The 15938-nt window shown below is 49.3% G+C and overlaps 1 protein-coding gene across 1 annotated transcript in view; it reads left to right on the forward strand.

Moving 5' to 3' along the window:
- The window catches only part of LOC126540255 (endothelin-converting enzyme 1-like), a 74612-nt gene that overhangs the window by 27209 nt on the left and 31465 nt on the right, over positions 1-15938 (forward strand). Inside the window, exon 6 of the mRNA XM_055076279.1 lies at positions 15103-15299. Coding sequence (XP_054932254.1) covers positions 15103-15299 — 197 coding nt within the window. The remainder of the gene's footprint in view (positions 1-15102; positions 15300-15938) is intronic.

Genomic DNA, 15938 nt, shown 5'->3' on the forward strand with positions numbered 1-15938 from the left:
TTCTCTAGCAGCGGACGACTGTCGCTGTAAGCACCACAATACTTCTTGAAAATGAATCTCTCGGTTTTGAGCTGGCACGAAAGCTCAGGCTCTAAGCTAAAGTACTCACCCAAACACTAACAAATTGCCAACATAAGTACACGGATGCCTAGTGAGTATTTGGGAAGCGACGGGGGAACATCGGCAGACTATCTTACAAGTATAGCAAGGCATATCAATACACTTGGTGTCGCACACATTACATTAATATACCCTGATATGATGAATAATAAAACTCTAAAAAAATCAATATGAAATCATGTAAGCAGTAAACAGCAGAAGTAATGTCTCATTAAGTATCGGAACAGGAACGACCCGTAGCAAAGGGGTCAAAGTTTCTCGCACTTATGTTATAAGGACGGAAACAAGCCACGAACCATAGTCGAATAAAGTGATGTTTCGAGATACGTGCTGTTCTGCTGTTCATAATGGCAAGCTAGTTGCGCCGAAGTCGTTAAGCTGTTTTGACGCACAACTTAAGCTTCGGAAGCACACGTGGTTTAGCCTGTTAGTTTGGTGGTGGCTAGAATGACGAAAAATTCAAGGTTAAGCGCACTTGCCGACGTCATCTCTGTGGCTCCGATGTGCGCGTTGTCCTACTTTATCCCCTAACGTCTTCCGAGCTTGCACTGCGATGGTGTTCGTCAGCATGGAGCCCTTGGTGGCATCATTCTTGGGCTGCTTGAGACGCCTGCAGCAATTACCACTCTCACCAATACACACCGATTCACAATCACGCACGAAATATTACATACAATGCCAGGAGATTGTGCGATCCAGCGGATTCTTCACATTGATGAGGTAATATTTAGAGAGACACTAAAGTATCTTTTGCGTTTTCCGCGCAAAATCACGATAAAACCTTGAGGCACACTGTGGTGGAGAATTCTGGAATAATTTTGACCATTTTGGGTTGCGTAACGCACAACTGAGATTTCCGAAAATTCAGTCACACATAAAAGGACACAACATAAGTTTAGTACTGATAAAATATATTTTTGGAGCTCTATATTAGTAAATTTTGTGGTAATAGCTTAAATAATGAAATAAAAAGTGAAGGCGAAAGTAGCATTTATGTTAAATTTGGTCCGGAAACCTCACCACTTGTACGGCATTGTAACTTCACGGATTTGACGATACCTTTTTTTTCTGTTGAGAGGCTGTGCCCCAGTTAACCTTCTAGACACTGCTAAAGGTATCCTCGGCAAGTCCCAGTGGTGCGCACTGGGGCGACGGTGATTAAATGAAACGGAGCACAAGATGCACGCAGGTGCGGTGGGTCGAGGACGCCATGAGGTACGTCTATGACCCGCTTATATGTCAGTGTAGACCACCTTTAGTGATAAAAATGTAGCTTGGAACGAGCCAATGCCGTCAATGCTATGACGCCGCGGCTAGCTGGTGCCGGAATTACGATGTGGCGTCACCACCAGTCTTTCTCTTAAAATGCGTCTTCTCTGGTTTATCGGGCCTCTTCTTGCGGAACAGAGTGGCGTTTTTGTTTGTTGATTTGGCAGGGTACTTTACTACCTCAGGTCAGCAATTCTTTTCTCTTTATCGTCGCTTTAAGCTTTCTTGCCGGTAGACTAGCGGTCTTTGCCCACCACCCAGACGGCTATTGGCGGCGAGGAGTTACGGAGTCGCCATCTATCGGAAGCGCCTCGCTGGCGTAGTATGAGGGATCGAGGGATCACGTGGCGCGCTCCTGATAGGTTTTGCTGTCAGCGCTCACTGAAAACGCCACACGCGAGCTTTCCCGGACATTTCTGTAAGTACTTTCGAAACGAGAGAAGTATTTTACTGTCTAAATAATAATCTTGGGCAAACTGAAAGCACGCAATCGTTTACAGACGCTATCTCTTTACCGAATACGTACAGTGAACGCCACTGCGCGCGGTCGCCGCGAAGGAGTCTCCCGAACCGGCTTCTTGCGTGAAAAGTAGGTAAACGCTGAGAGCAAACTATGTGAAATATGTTCTTATAGTGTTTGTATAACTAAATGGAGCGTAATAGAACGAAGCCTCAATGCAGCGATCGCGCAGATTCGCAGCGACCGACTGCGCGTCTGCATGCTCGTCCGCGCACTGTTTCGATTTCTGCGTGCGCGCGTTTTCGCACCGTGCCATGAGCTTTAGGCTGCAGAATATGAGCATTTGACAGTATACAAGCAACCATTGTTGCGTGGGCGCTATCAGAGCTGTTCAAAAATAATTCCATTGTAGAGGCTTCGACGCCTACGGGGACTGTGATGTGCCGTCGCGACGATTCACTCTTTTTTTTTTTTCTTCTAAATTCTTTGACCTTTCAATATTATTTCTCGAGTTGCGTCGCACTGTATGTTTATGGGTGTTTTCGGCGTGCAATCTCCCGCTGCTACTTTTTTGCAATCCAGAGCATTAATTCATAACACAAACATGACCATATGTCATGCTTTCTTTTTAAATGTGCTTCTTACCGCTGCCTTTCCACTCCACTGAACTTGCCAGTATCTATAGCATCGACAAGTTCATAGACCAAACCATCATGACATTAGTCGGACAGCGGACTCGGGCGAGCGTCTAGTTCGCATTTTCAGAACATCGCAGACGTGGCGCCGTAGCAGAAATCTTCCTCGCGTCTGTGCTTGCTGCATACCCGAGTTGTAGCCGATGGCTGTTTGCCGGTTTTATGTTTCGCGAGCCAAGCTTCACGCAGCTTCTTGTCTTGCGGCTACGTGTGACTAAGGCTGACACCGGCCTCCGTTACGCGCGTCCGGCCCTGCGGCACCGAACAGTAGCCTACCATGTTGCGCGCCTTCAAAGGCAGCCACTACCTATTGTAGTGCTTTCAAGTGTTGTAAAGGAGACACTTGAAGCGGGAAAATTTCGCCACTAAATGAGAACCGCAGCGTACCAGGGAATTTAAACTCGTTTTCAGCTCGCTTCGGCGCTCCCGAAGCAGCCGACGCGACCGCTAAGTCCACGTGATCCCTCCTAGCACGTCACGCCGACGGTGGCGCCAGCTTTTCCAGTGGTGGAGCTCGAGGCCAATAGGTCTTCACTCACACGTCGTATTATGATTGCTAATATCGATCAGTGATTAATTGATTAACTGTATTTCGCAAAACTATTATTCTTTATCGATGTCGACCTTTAATTTAATCGACATATTCGATTAGACCTGTTCGATTAATCGTTTTCGAGAGTTTGACAGGAGTGCGAGAATTTTGAAATCGTACTGGAATGGTGGTGCACGAGCGGTGGGTGTACGGCTGTGGTAGTGCGACTGTCCACTTTTTTTCCGAGTCGCGAGTGATGCCGCGACGAGCGCTCGTCCTCTCTTCCCTAACCGCGCCATCAGAAGCCGGGTGCTTTAAGTTCCCTCGCACTTCCAGCATACTATAGCAGCCGAGACGCTGATCATCGGTCCACTCGAAGTCCACTAAAGTCATTGTACAGCATGGCCGCCGATTTGGAGCATGCATGTATTTGACACAGCGATGGAGTTCATGTCGATTCCAGGAATTGTATAGCGTCCGAGCATTTATTCTCGCCTGCTGGTTGTGCGGCCATTCAATGGGGGTATCAGTTTCACCCAAACATCACACCCAATTAGTATTTCTTCGCGCTGTAGAAAAAAAAGCTTGTGCCTTAGATTGCTAAACCAGTAATTTTCTTCTCCCCGCTGCATATTACAATTTCTCGCAGATTTAAGTTGGACCACACGTTTCACTTTTGCCATTTTTTCTTATTTCTTGTTTAAGTTTGCTGTACAGGGATTCCCTAGTGCCACGTATCTTATTTCATTCTACACTAAGTGCCATTTTATAACGAAGCGTTACCTCACGAAAGAAGCTGGGTTAACGTGCTTCAAGGCGAGCTTCAGACGGGGAAAAACGCGCTTCTTCTCTTTCTCGTTCTCTCCGTTCACACTTGTTCTTCCACTCATGCGACTACGTTTAGCGTAATAATTATCCCCTCCTGGACAAAGCCCGCCGGTCGAGTCTGTAAAGATCTCGGAGTAAAGGCCTTCAGACGAGCGACGTGTAAGACCTAAGTCTTGGCAGAGCGTCGTCCATTTGCTATGAGACGCTCCAGTTGATAGTTTACTTTACGGAGCTGGTCAATAACAACGCACAGGCCAGAATAGTTGGCGAGATGTTTCGCGGACACAGGTCATGTTTGCTGAACGGATACCATAGCAAGACTAGATTTCCTGGAGAATAGGGGACATCTCGATGGTGCCGGTCGTTTCGTGCTTACCGCTGTTGTGAAGACAGAGAACTCATGAAGGCAAAGCGTCGAGATTCTTCAGCGAGACACATAGCCTCGGAGACTGAAAGATCCTCGTGGGTGGAGAAAAAAATATGCTGTCCAGTGTGTGACGCGGCGGACGACTGTAGCGGAGGAAAAACGATCTGTAGCCAGTAGTTCCGCACTTTGTAATGTTTATGGTGTATTGAATCAAGAGCAAAAAGTTGTCATTGTGATCCGATGTGACGTACATGCACAACATGTCCACCAGTGTGCAGTTGGTACGCTCAGTGAGCTCATTCGTTTGCGGCTAATACGGTGACGAGTGGCAAACGCTGGAAGCGCACAATCGAAGAAGCTCTTTTACGACATGTGCAGTAAACTGGCGGCCGCAGTCGCTGATGATGACTTGATGAGCGCCGTGGCGGAGAATGATCGAGTGTAGCAGCTTGGGTGGCCATGGTAAAGCAGCCGTCTCGCAGTGCCGGGTCAGTGGCGGAGAATGATCGAGTGTAGCAGCTTGAGTGACCATGGTAAAGCAGCCGTCTCGCAGTGCCGGGTCAGACGGTCGGCAGCTACGATGATCCAACGATTTGCTTTCGATGAGCGGGTAAAGGGACCCATGAGATTAAGATTTTCTAACGACATCAGCGCAGTATCAATGAGTGCGAAGACAACGTTGGTTAGCTGGCCGATAGTGTCCCAGTCGTTGTACTTGCTTACTCGTTGGCAATGTCTCAGCCAGTCATCCACATCTTCAACTGCTTTCCCGGCGAAAACCCGAGGTTCTCGGTAACAGCGCCCTGTGCCAACAGACATTGATCCCGGAGCGGCAGGCATCGGACTCTACGCGTCTCCATCGCAGGACATGTCGGCAGGCGAAGGTAATATTCAGGCGAGGCGAAGACTCTAGCGAAGAATGAATGGTTCCGGGTCCATTGTTACTTCAATTGCCCCGCACCTCCACGAAAACTGCTACGTTAGAAAGAAACGGGGTTTTGTTGGTGGGGAATATTTAACAGGCTTCAAGGCAGGCCTATTACAGGGAAAAACTTCCGACCTCTTTTGCTCGTTCCCTCGATCTGCTCACATTTCATCTTCTTCCACTTATGCGGCTACACTTACTGTACTAGTATATTTTTTATCCTTTCAAAAGCCACTAGTGCCGACTATATTCAGTCTTTAACAAGCTTAAGATTTTTCTTCATCAAGCATTTATGCTCTTGTCTTCCAAACTTGTTTCCACCTCTCAAACAATAAAATATGGTCTTACAAAAGTAGATAACTGCATAAGGGATCGACGTTGGGCTAGTTGGCGTTCCATTTCGAAGAGAAAACAGCGCGTAGGACAAGCACAAACAATGATCGACAACACATGCGATGACTACCCTTTAAGGTTTAGTCAACGCATCTGTTGTCGATCTTTCTTAGTACTCGTGTCCCGCGCAATTTGCCCGTCCAAAGAGATAGCTGTTTCAACCTTCTTAAAACTGCCTGGCAAAAATTTGTATTGATCAAATAATCAATTAAAAGCAGTGCATCAAAAGCGATTAGTCGAATAAAGGCTAAAATGATGACTGGTTAATTGTTAATCGAAAAAGAAATTCATCCACAATTACAGTACTACCTAATGCGATGTTTCAGCGCAGCCCTATACGTGTACTCCTTTCGCGAGATATTGACTGGCGCGTATTCTCTGTATCGCGCGGCACGTTGAAAATGGGGCGAAGTGGGGCTCGACGGCCTGGAAATGAAATTGGATGAAAAAACAATTTGCCGAAGGTGGGGAACGATCCCACGTCTTCGTATTACGCGTGCGAGGCTCTACAACAGATATTCGCCTAATGCGAAGACGTGGGATCGTTCCCCACCTGTGGCAAATAGTTTTTTCATCCACTTTGATTTCAATTATTGTATGATTACTTTGATTCATATATTAACTATAAGGAATTTACCCTATGTTGTCCTTCGTGTCAATGTATGTGGGCTTCTTATGATATGCTTAATAAAATCGGACACCTCGGTTAACTTCCTTTCTTCTGGTTAACCTTTTCGTTCATGTAGTTTCGATTGACGCAAGTCAGAGGAAAAGTGGTTAGAGGCACCGACGCGTAGCGCGCAAGTACTTGAGGACACAAGGGCCTAACGTTTCTGTGTGCTCTGTCTTTTTTCTTCCCGTTCGGTAGCGATGCATCCACTTTCACAGCGAAGCTGTTTAATTCTAACCCCCGTATGCGTGGCCCGCATGCGTCCCCAGTGGGAGGGGTGAGGTACCATGGGCAAGTTACGTTCGTATCGTGAACACAGCCCGTGGACAGGAACAGAGACGTGTAGGAGGGAGGGAGAAAAGTGTGGCCATGGTGCTGCAGCTATGGAGGCCTGTGAGGGAGAAGGTGAAAGAGTGTGGCGACGCCTCTGCAGAAGTTGAAACAGATAGGGGACAATGTGAAATAGTTTGGCGACAGCGCCTGCGCACGTGACGTGGGCTTCTGTGGTTATAACGTCACGTGGTCAGAGGTGCTGGCGAGGCTGCAACAGCAGTTGCAGCCGATGCGTGAATGGTGCGGTGACTGCGGCGGTGGTTGTGTTGGCGTAGTGTGCTGTTCTATGCAGGTTAGCAATGCAGGCGATGAAATTAAAACTTTCAGCGTGGACAGAGAATACTGGCATATTGAGAGAACTTCAGCATGAATTCGGAATAGGTAGAGGTCTGGGTAACTTGTTTGTCCTTACTCAGCTTATTGAAATACCGAGAGCAGAAAGGAGACCACTATATGTGGTTTTTTAGACATCAACCAAGCGTATAACAACGTAAACCGACACATAGTGTGTGATATTGCTACGGAACAGTATTTGCGATGACAAAGAGGCGAGGAGGGTGAAGACGACGACGACGATTAGAGGCTAGCGCGGGCTGTTGCCTTTTGGCCAAGTGCGGCGTATTGCATTGTAAATATATTTGTATATAGCTTTTCGTCGGCGTCTTCCTACGTAACACATCTGGTGGAGGTGGGCATTCCCTGTACCTCGTCATCGAGCTTCGCAGTGGACGATACGTCGAGCCTTCCTTCATGGCTCCCGGCGACGACAACTCGACTCCAACTGCTCCGACACCTACTGCCACTTCGACGGCCTACATCACTGTCCCTGCTCCCCGTGATCCTGGCGTATTCTCGGGAAAAGATAGGGAAGACGTCGAGGACTGGATCAGCCTGTACGAACACGTCAGCCGCAACAACCGGTGGGACCCTACTATCATGCTCGCCAACGTAGTCTTTTACCTCGGTGGCACACCTCAAGTTTGGTTTTGGACGCACGAAGATGAGCTCACCAGATGGGATTCGCTTAAGCAAAAGCTCCGAGACTTGTTCGGCAACCCCTACGGTCACCAACTTGCCGCGCAGAAGGCGCTTTCCGGCCGTGTGCAGACATTCACAAAGCCCTACGTCACGTACATTCAGGACATTTTGACTCTGTGCCGCGAAGTTGACGCACACATGACTGAGTCCGACAAGGTCTCCCACATCCTCAAAGGCATTGCCGATGACGCCTTCAACTTGCTCGTTTTTAACAACGTGGCGACGGTGGATGCAGTTATAAAGAAGTGCCGCCGCCTGAAACTCGCTAAAATCCGACGTATCGACCAGCAGTTTGCCCGTCTGCCCACCACCCCAGCGACATCTTTCTGTGCCGACGCTCCTCGTCCCAACAACAATGGCGATGTTACCAGAATCGTCCGGCGTGAGATCGAGGCCGCCTATCCGGCTGCCTTTGACTCCAGCCCCTTCAATGCACCTGCAGTCACGGTTTCCCTGATCCAGGCAGTTGTCCCCCAGGAGTTCGCAAAAAGGGTCTTCACACCATCTGCTTGGCCCATCGCCCTGATACCCACCCGGCTTCCTCGATTCCGCCCCGCCCTGCATCTTCTTATCCACCACATTTCCGCAACCCGCCTGAATGGCGCACTGCAGACGACGAGCCCATTTGCTTTCACTGCCATCGAATTGGGCACATTTCTCGGCACTGTCGCAGTCGCTGGAGTTCCCCGAACTGGTCTACTTATGCTGCCTACTCTCGCCCCCCCCGTGACCCTTCTCGTCCCTATCGTGCCCGCTCGATTATGCCGCCACAGATTCCCCTGCGCCGAACCGCCCCTATTCTCGTTCGCCTTCGCCCCAACGACGACAATCTTGCCACCCGCCGTGGTTGCTCAGTGGCTATGGTGTTGGGCTACTGAGCACGAGGTCGCGGGACCGAATCCCGGCCACGGCGGCCGCATTTCGATAGGGGCGAAATGCGAAAACACCCGTGTACTTCGATTAAGGTGCACGTTAAAGAACCCCAGGTTGTCGAAATTTCCGGAGTCTCCCTTTACGGCGTGCCTCACAATCAGAAAGTGGTTTTGGCACGTAAAACCCCATAATTATTATTACAATCTCGCTCCCCCCAGCCCCGTCGCTCCTATTTGCCGACTCCTTTCGGACGCCGCTCCCAGCCGGAAAACTAGACGATGCAGCGCCTCGAGGTGACACTGCATTGCTCCGTACGCCGCCAAATCCTCTACTGACGTTGCCCACTCATCTGAACCTTCTTGACGTGCAACTCGACGGTGTTTCTCTATCTGTAGACACTGGGCCGCATTTGTCGGTAATTAGCGCTGACCTTCGTAACGGGATGAGGAAAATAATCACGCCCGCCACGACGCCTGCTGTACGTGTCGCCGATGGTGGAACAGCCCCTGTAATTGGTATGTGTGCCGCCCGTGCCTCCTTCGCCGATCGCTCCATTATCGTGCTATTCACAATCATCGCCCACTGTCCCCACGACATCATCCTCGGCTTAGACTTCCTGTCCGCACATTCTGCTCTCATCGATTGTTCCGCCAGTACTCTCCGCCTTGACCTTTCTGTTCTGGATCACGCTGAACCACACCCCAGTCGCCTCAGTTCCGTCGACTTTGTTCGGTTGCTACCTTCGGCGCTGACTTACGTTGACTTCGTGTCATCCCCACCAGTCCCCGACGGTCACTACATCGCGGCTCTTATGCAAGATGTCCTCCTTTCACTCGGGATCACAGTGCCTCATACAGTTTTATCTATTACGGCGAATTGCGTCTGCCTGCCAGTGGTCAATTTTGGCTTGACACAAGTGCTGCCACGCGGGATGTCTCTGGCCTAGCTTTGCTCATTCGAGATAACTCTGTAGCATCTATTGCAGTAGACGACAAATCAGCCGGTCCTCCTCTACCATCGGAGTCGGCAACTTGTTCCATCGCCGACTTACAGAAAATGATTGCGCCCGACATGCCGTCAGAGCACGCTCGTGAGCTCTACCGTGTTGTTTTCCTACCACGATATTTTTTACTTTAACGATCGTCCTTTGGCCCAAACTACAGCTATTAAACATCGCATTTATACCTATTATGCCCCTCCTATTCATCGCCGCGCCTATCGAGTACCACCGGCTGAGCGTCATTTATTCACGCCGAAGTTCGCAAAATGCTTGCCAAGAACATTATTGAACCGTCATGCAGTCCATGGGCATCACCTGTTGTACTGGTAAAAAGAAGGATGGATCATGGCGCTTTTGCGTGGATTATCGGCAGCTTATCAGGGTTACAAAAAGGGACGTGTATCCCCTACCTCGGATTGATGACGCCCTTGACTGCCTCCACGGCGCTCGCTATTTCTCCTCTACTGACCTTCGCTCTGGCTACTGGCAGATTGCCGTGGACGATCTCGACCGCGAGAATGCAGCCTCTGTAACACCTGACGGTCTTTATCAATTCAAGGTTATGTCGTTCGGTCTATGTAACGCTCCTGCCACTTTTGAACGCGTGATGGACTGCCTTCTTCACGGTGTCAAAGGGGCCACGCGCCTGTGCTACTTGGACGACGTTATAGTATTCTCCCCAGCGTTCGCTACGCACCTCGAGCGCCTCTCAGCAGTCCTGGACGTCTTTCGGCGAGCCGATCTGCAACTCAACGCATCGAAGTGCCAATTCGGCCGTCGCCAGATTACCATCCTGGGACACCTCGTTGACGCGAACGGAGTGCAACCGGACCCAGGCAAGGTCCATGCTGTTACGCACTTCCCTGTTCTAAAGTGTGTCAAGGATGTGCGCTGCTTCGTTGGCCTTTGCTCGTACTTCCACCGTTCCGTGAAAAATTTCGCGGCCATAGCACGATCACTAACAGAGCTTTTAAAAAAATACGCCCCTTTCCAGTGGGGCGATAACGAGGCGTCTGCATTCTCGCTTCTAATAGACGTTCTCACAACGCCTCCCGTTCTGGTCCATTTCGATCCTTCTGCGACTGCCGAAGTCCGTACTGATGCCAGCGGTCACGGAATTGGCGCAGTACTGGCACTACGCCAGCGTGGCCACGACCGTGTCATCGCTTACGCCATCAGGCTCGTCTCGCCCGCGGAGCGCAGCTATTCCATCACTGAGCGTGAGTGGGCGGTTGTGAAGTTCCGCCCATACTTATATGGCCGACCCTTTTCCGTTGTCACAGACCATCACGCGCTTCGCTGGTCATGCTCACTGAAAGATCGTACAGGAAGACTTGGTCGCTGGGCCTTACGCCTCCAAAAATATTCATATACTGTCACCTACAAATCTGGCCGACTAAATAAGGACGCTGACTGCCTGTCTCGCTACCCGGTAGACGAGCCTGACGACGCCGACAGCAGTACCGCCAACGCATTTTCTCTGTGTCTGCCTTCGCTAACATCGCCGATGAGCAGTACCGAGACCTATAGCTGCGAGTACTCATCGAGCGCCTGCGCTCTACACCTCACCGACGCATCCGTTCGCCGATATGTCCTCCAGGGTGGCATTCTGTACCGAAGGCACTTCCTCCCTGACGGCTCTGATCTTCTTGTCGTGCCAAAACATCTGCGACAGACTGTGCTCTTTGAGATGCATGACACACCCACTGCAGGACATCTTGGGTAACCCGCACGTACGACCGCGTCCACCACCGCTTCTATTGGCCCGGTCTCGCCCGCTCCGTCCGACGCTATGTTGCTGCCTGTAATTCTTGCCAGCGTCAGAAAACACCTCAGGTGCTACCTGCCGGTCATCTCCAGCCGATCACCGTCCCTGTGGAACAGTTCTTTCATGTTGGATTAGACCTCCTCAATCCCTTTCCCACGTCATCCTCTGGGTGCAAATGGGCAGCCGTCGCAACTGATTACGCCACCCGATACGTTATCACGCGGGCTCTCCCTACCAGTTGCGCCACTGATGTCGCGGACATTCTCTTGCGTGACATTATCTTACTTCATGGCGCCCCGCGGCAGCTGCTTACTGACCGTGGTCGTAACTTCCTCTCGAAAGTTATCGCCGACATTGTGCGTTTCTTCTCCATTCAACAAAATCTGACTACCTCATACCATCCTCAAACCAATGGCCTGACAGAGCGGTTAAACCGTACTCTTAACGATATGCTGTCCAAGTACGTTTCGAAGGACCACCACGACTGGGACATTGCCCTTCCTTATGTCACACTGGCGTATAATTCTTTCCGGCACGACACCGCCGGATTTTTTCCTTTTTATCAAGTGTACGGTCGCGAACCGACCTTGCCCCTTGACAAGGCACTTCCTCCTGCTGCGATCTCAAAAAGCGACTATGCGCGCGACGCCATCGCCCTCGTCCCGCGCTCTCGCGAGAGGGCGACGCCGGTCGCGCTCTCGTCACGTCGGACTTTCAGAGAAGCGCCTTTCGTGATATACAGGGCCCTACCGCATGCTGCGCCAGGTGACGCCTGTGACATACGAAATTCCTCCTGTGCGTTCAACCTCGTCCTCTACTCTGGCATCTAGTGATGTTGTGCATGTCAGTAGGCTCAAGGCCTACTGCACTGCTTCCGAGTCCGGCGTTTAGTCGCTCCAGGACGGCGCTTTTGCCGCCGGGAATAGCGTTATGGAACAGTATTTGCGATGAAAAAGAGGTGATCAGGGTGAAGACGACGACGACAATTAGAGGCTAGCGCGGGCGGTTGCCTCTTGGCCAGGTGAGGCGTATTGCCTTGTAGATATAGTTGTATATAGCTTTTCGTCGGTGTCTTCCTACGTAACAATATTCTGGAAGGGGAAGCCATAGGCAAGAACTGTATACAAATTTTGAAAGAGATTTACCTAGAAAATACAGTTTGCGTTGAATGGGAAGAGATAAGGAATCAGGAGCTAGTTGATATCAACACGAGACTGAAACAGGGGTGCCCTTTATCCCCACTGCTGTTTATGATGTGCATGGTGAGGATGGCAAGGGCGCTAGAAAGAAGAAATATCGTGTTTAATCTTTGATACAAATAGGCGGGTACAGTAGTAAAGCAGCAGCTTCCAGCTTTGTCTTATGCGGACGACATTGGGTTGCTAGCTAAGAAGCAAAGTGATATGCAATGCTTGGCTAATATCTGTGGAAAGGCCGGCGATAAGTTAGGTGTGAAATTTAGCGTTAAAGAATGAAGTGTTATGGTATTCTTTCTTTCGTTCTTTCTTTCTTTATTGATTGATTGATTGATTGATTTAAGACAATGCACACATTGTCTTGAAAACAGTGAACAGAGAGTCTCACTACAGGGCGAGGAAATACCTCGGGTAAAACAATATAGATAGATACGTCGGTATATAGATGAACGAAGGCAATATAAGAACTTCAGTTTGGCCTAGTTAGTGTTTGCTGCATATCATATTGACCGCAAATAAAGACGGGGTCAGGGGAAGAGAACACAAGAACGACACGGGCGGAAGACAGATACATGGAAAGAGATACATGGAAACACAGGTAAAAACAATTACAGCAAAAGGGAAGAGAAATGCGGCCGAAATGAAACAGCGGGCGCTATGGGGATACAATAGGTACGAGGTGCTTCGGAATATGTGGAAAGCTGCAATAGTCCCAGGACTTGCATTTGCAAATGTAATTGCTTGCTTGAAATCAGGGGTACCGTCGGGACTCGATGACAACCACAGGTGAATGGGACGCCTCACATTGGACGCTCACGGGAAGACAAATAATTAAGCTGTGCAGGGTGATATGGATTGGAGAAGTTTTCAAGTGAGGGAGGTGAGAGTAAAATTGATTATGAAGAACAATTCACATTATAACGAAGTAAGTAAATGGGATGGAAAGGTTCAGGTATTTGTAGAGGAAGAAGGTTGATTCACAGGCGAGGAAAACATGAAAACAAAGAACGTCAAGCAAGAAGTCGGAGGCTGAGACAATCTGATGTGTGGAGGCACTTGAAAAGAAACCTGCTATGCGTAACTACTTAAGAGGAAAAAACGAGATCACGAAAGAACGCTCCATACTTTTAGTAGCAAGATCAGGTCGCCTTAGAACATACTTATAAAACGAGATACAACAAGGAAGAAGAAGCATGTGCTTGCTGCGGTAAAGCTAGGGAAACGATGGAGCATGTTTTATTTGAATATGAACATATCTGCCCAGCGGTCGACTTAGGCACCGCTGGCCTCTTTGAAGCTCTTGGGTTCAGCGAGAACAGAGGGAAAGCAAACACGTTCGCAATAGAGATTGATAGGAGAGGATTGGAAGATTGGCGGAAGTAGGGAAACGACATACAATGGAGACATAAAAAACAAAGTTCCCAATAGGGGTTCAGAAAGCATGGTGGTAGGAATTATTCTCTTTTTTTCTAGATAGATAGGATATCAGGCAGCATAATAATAGCATGGTGGCGCAACCCACTGTCCCGTTCAAAAGGGGATGCTCATAGCATCCATCCATCCATCCGTCCGTCCGTCCGTCCATCCGTCCGTCCGTCCATCCATCCATCCATCCGTCCGTCCGTCCATCCATCCGTCCATCCATCCATCCATCCATCCATCCATCCATCCATCCATCCATCCATCCATCCATCCATCCATCCATCCATCCATCCATCCATCCATCCATCCATCCATGTGTTGCCGTACGGAAAACATGTATGCGCAGTGACCACGCCGACGCTTGTGTGGGCGTAGTGTGCTGCTATATAAAAATAAAAATTTACGATTACCTAATGTATGCAACCTATGTATTCAGCCCATTTATGTAGCCTAAACAACTTCGCTAGCAATCCATCCTCATATGAATTTTGCGGCCCCACGAGTTCTTTGCCGGATCACGAGCCAACAAGCCCGTCAGACAATCTTCTGTAACACATCCAGAATTTCTGACGTTATTGTCGGTATGTCGCGAAAACAGCGCATATTTCAGATTATCAGATATGCCAACGGTATTGACACGTGTACTTATCTTTATCGGGCGACCACGTTTCGCCGCCTAACAAATGTTATCACACAGCACGGGACACGCCTGCATGTATCCGAAGTTTCTGGAAAGTTATCGATGCTTCTATCCGCTGTCTGTTGTCGCCGAACCTTGTGTTATCTGATTTCATCGCGTGACGCGAATGGTGTAGAACTCTGTGGAAGGCACGCGGGTCCCAACGATTAGTCTGGAACATTCGACGACTGCTGTATAAAAGCCGACGCGCTTGACCCGCTGATCAGATTTTCGACGATCGTCTACCGTGTTCGCCGCTATCATTGTGCTATAAGTGTAGCCTATTTTGTGGGCGCATGCTCACTCAATAAAAGTTAGTTTTGTCTTTCACAGTATTGCTACTGTGTTCTTCAACGTCACTACCACGTGACAATATAATCGGCAACCCTTCAACGGCTGACTGGAAAGCCGATAAAATAATAGAAGAGCTGATTATTTCCAATGTTATTGCATATTTCTCTTTTCAATGTTAGGCGTCCTTCAAATAATGGCAACCCGATGTCTATGATATATCGTCACGCATATGTCGTGCAGGTCCTTCAAAGTCACACCAGAAACAATAGTGTACGTCATGGATCCGGTCGCACTGGAAAGCACCGCCTTGTTACTGTCTAACTTCACGTGGGTCGAGTCCAACCTGCTGATTGGCTGGTACGTCCTACAGAAGCTTGCGCCCTCCGTCAGCCCCTCCTTCCGGGAGCTTCTGGTGCCTGCATTTGAGAACGATACCGGTGAGCGATTTGCGTCATGGGGCCATACTAACACTGACCATACTAACACAGGTACTCGAACTGGTGGGGCTAATTAGCCCTCACCAGCAAAGAACACAGCTCAGACGCGTGCCGGCATAAAAGAGAATGCGTATAATGTTCCCTACATGCGACCGTGTTGGCTAGCAGGAAGAGAAATAGTAATTCCTCGAAATGAGTGCGCTTAGGAATTTAAAATATTTCACGAGTTACCACGTGGGGTTGCAGAGCCAATGGTCGCAGTGAATGAATCGGTGGACTTGGTCACCTTGCAGTTCATATTGTGTAATCGTGAGTGCAGGGCCGACCGTACTGGCTCCATTATAGAAGCATAACATATAGCATGCGAACAATGCACATACATTAGTAAGCCATCCATAGACGCATTCTCTCCACGCATCGGTGGTTGATAGACCAGATGCATCTCATCAGCCGCTAAGTTGTTCCACGGGTGCGGCAGAGGGCCTGAGGCCGCTGGACAGCTACTCAGTCTCTGCATGCATCACATAGGACGCACATCGGCTCCATCTTTTATTTACCTCGTTGGCAGCAATTTTCGAAATCAGGCCTACAGCCCTATGTCTTCCCTAAAATGGCGCCGCGACGTGATTTTGACCACAC

This window comes from Dermacentor andersoni, chromosome 2 (assembly GCF_023375885.2).
Source record: "Dermacentor andersoni chromosome 2, qqDerAnde1_hic_scaffold, whole genome shotgun sequence".
Lineage (NCBI taxonomy): Eukaryota > Metazoa > Arthropoda > Arachnida > Ixodida > Ixodidae > Dermacentor > Dermacentor andersoni.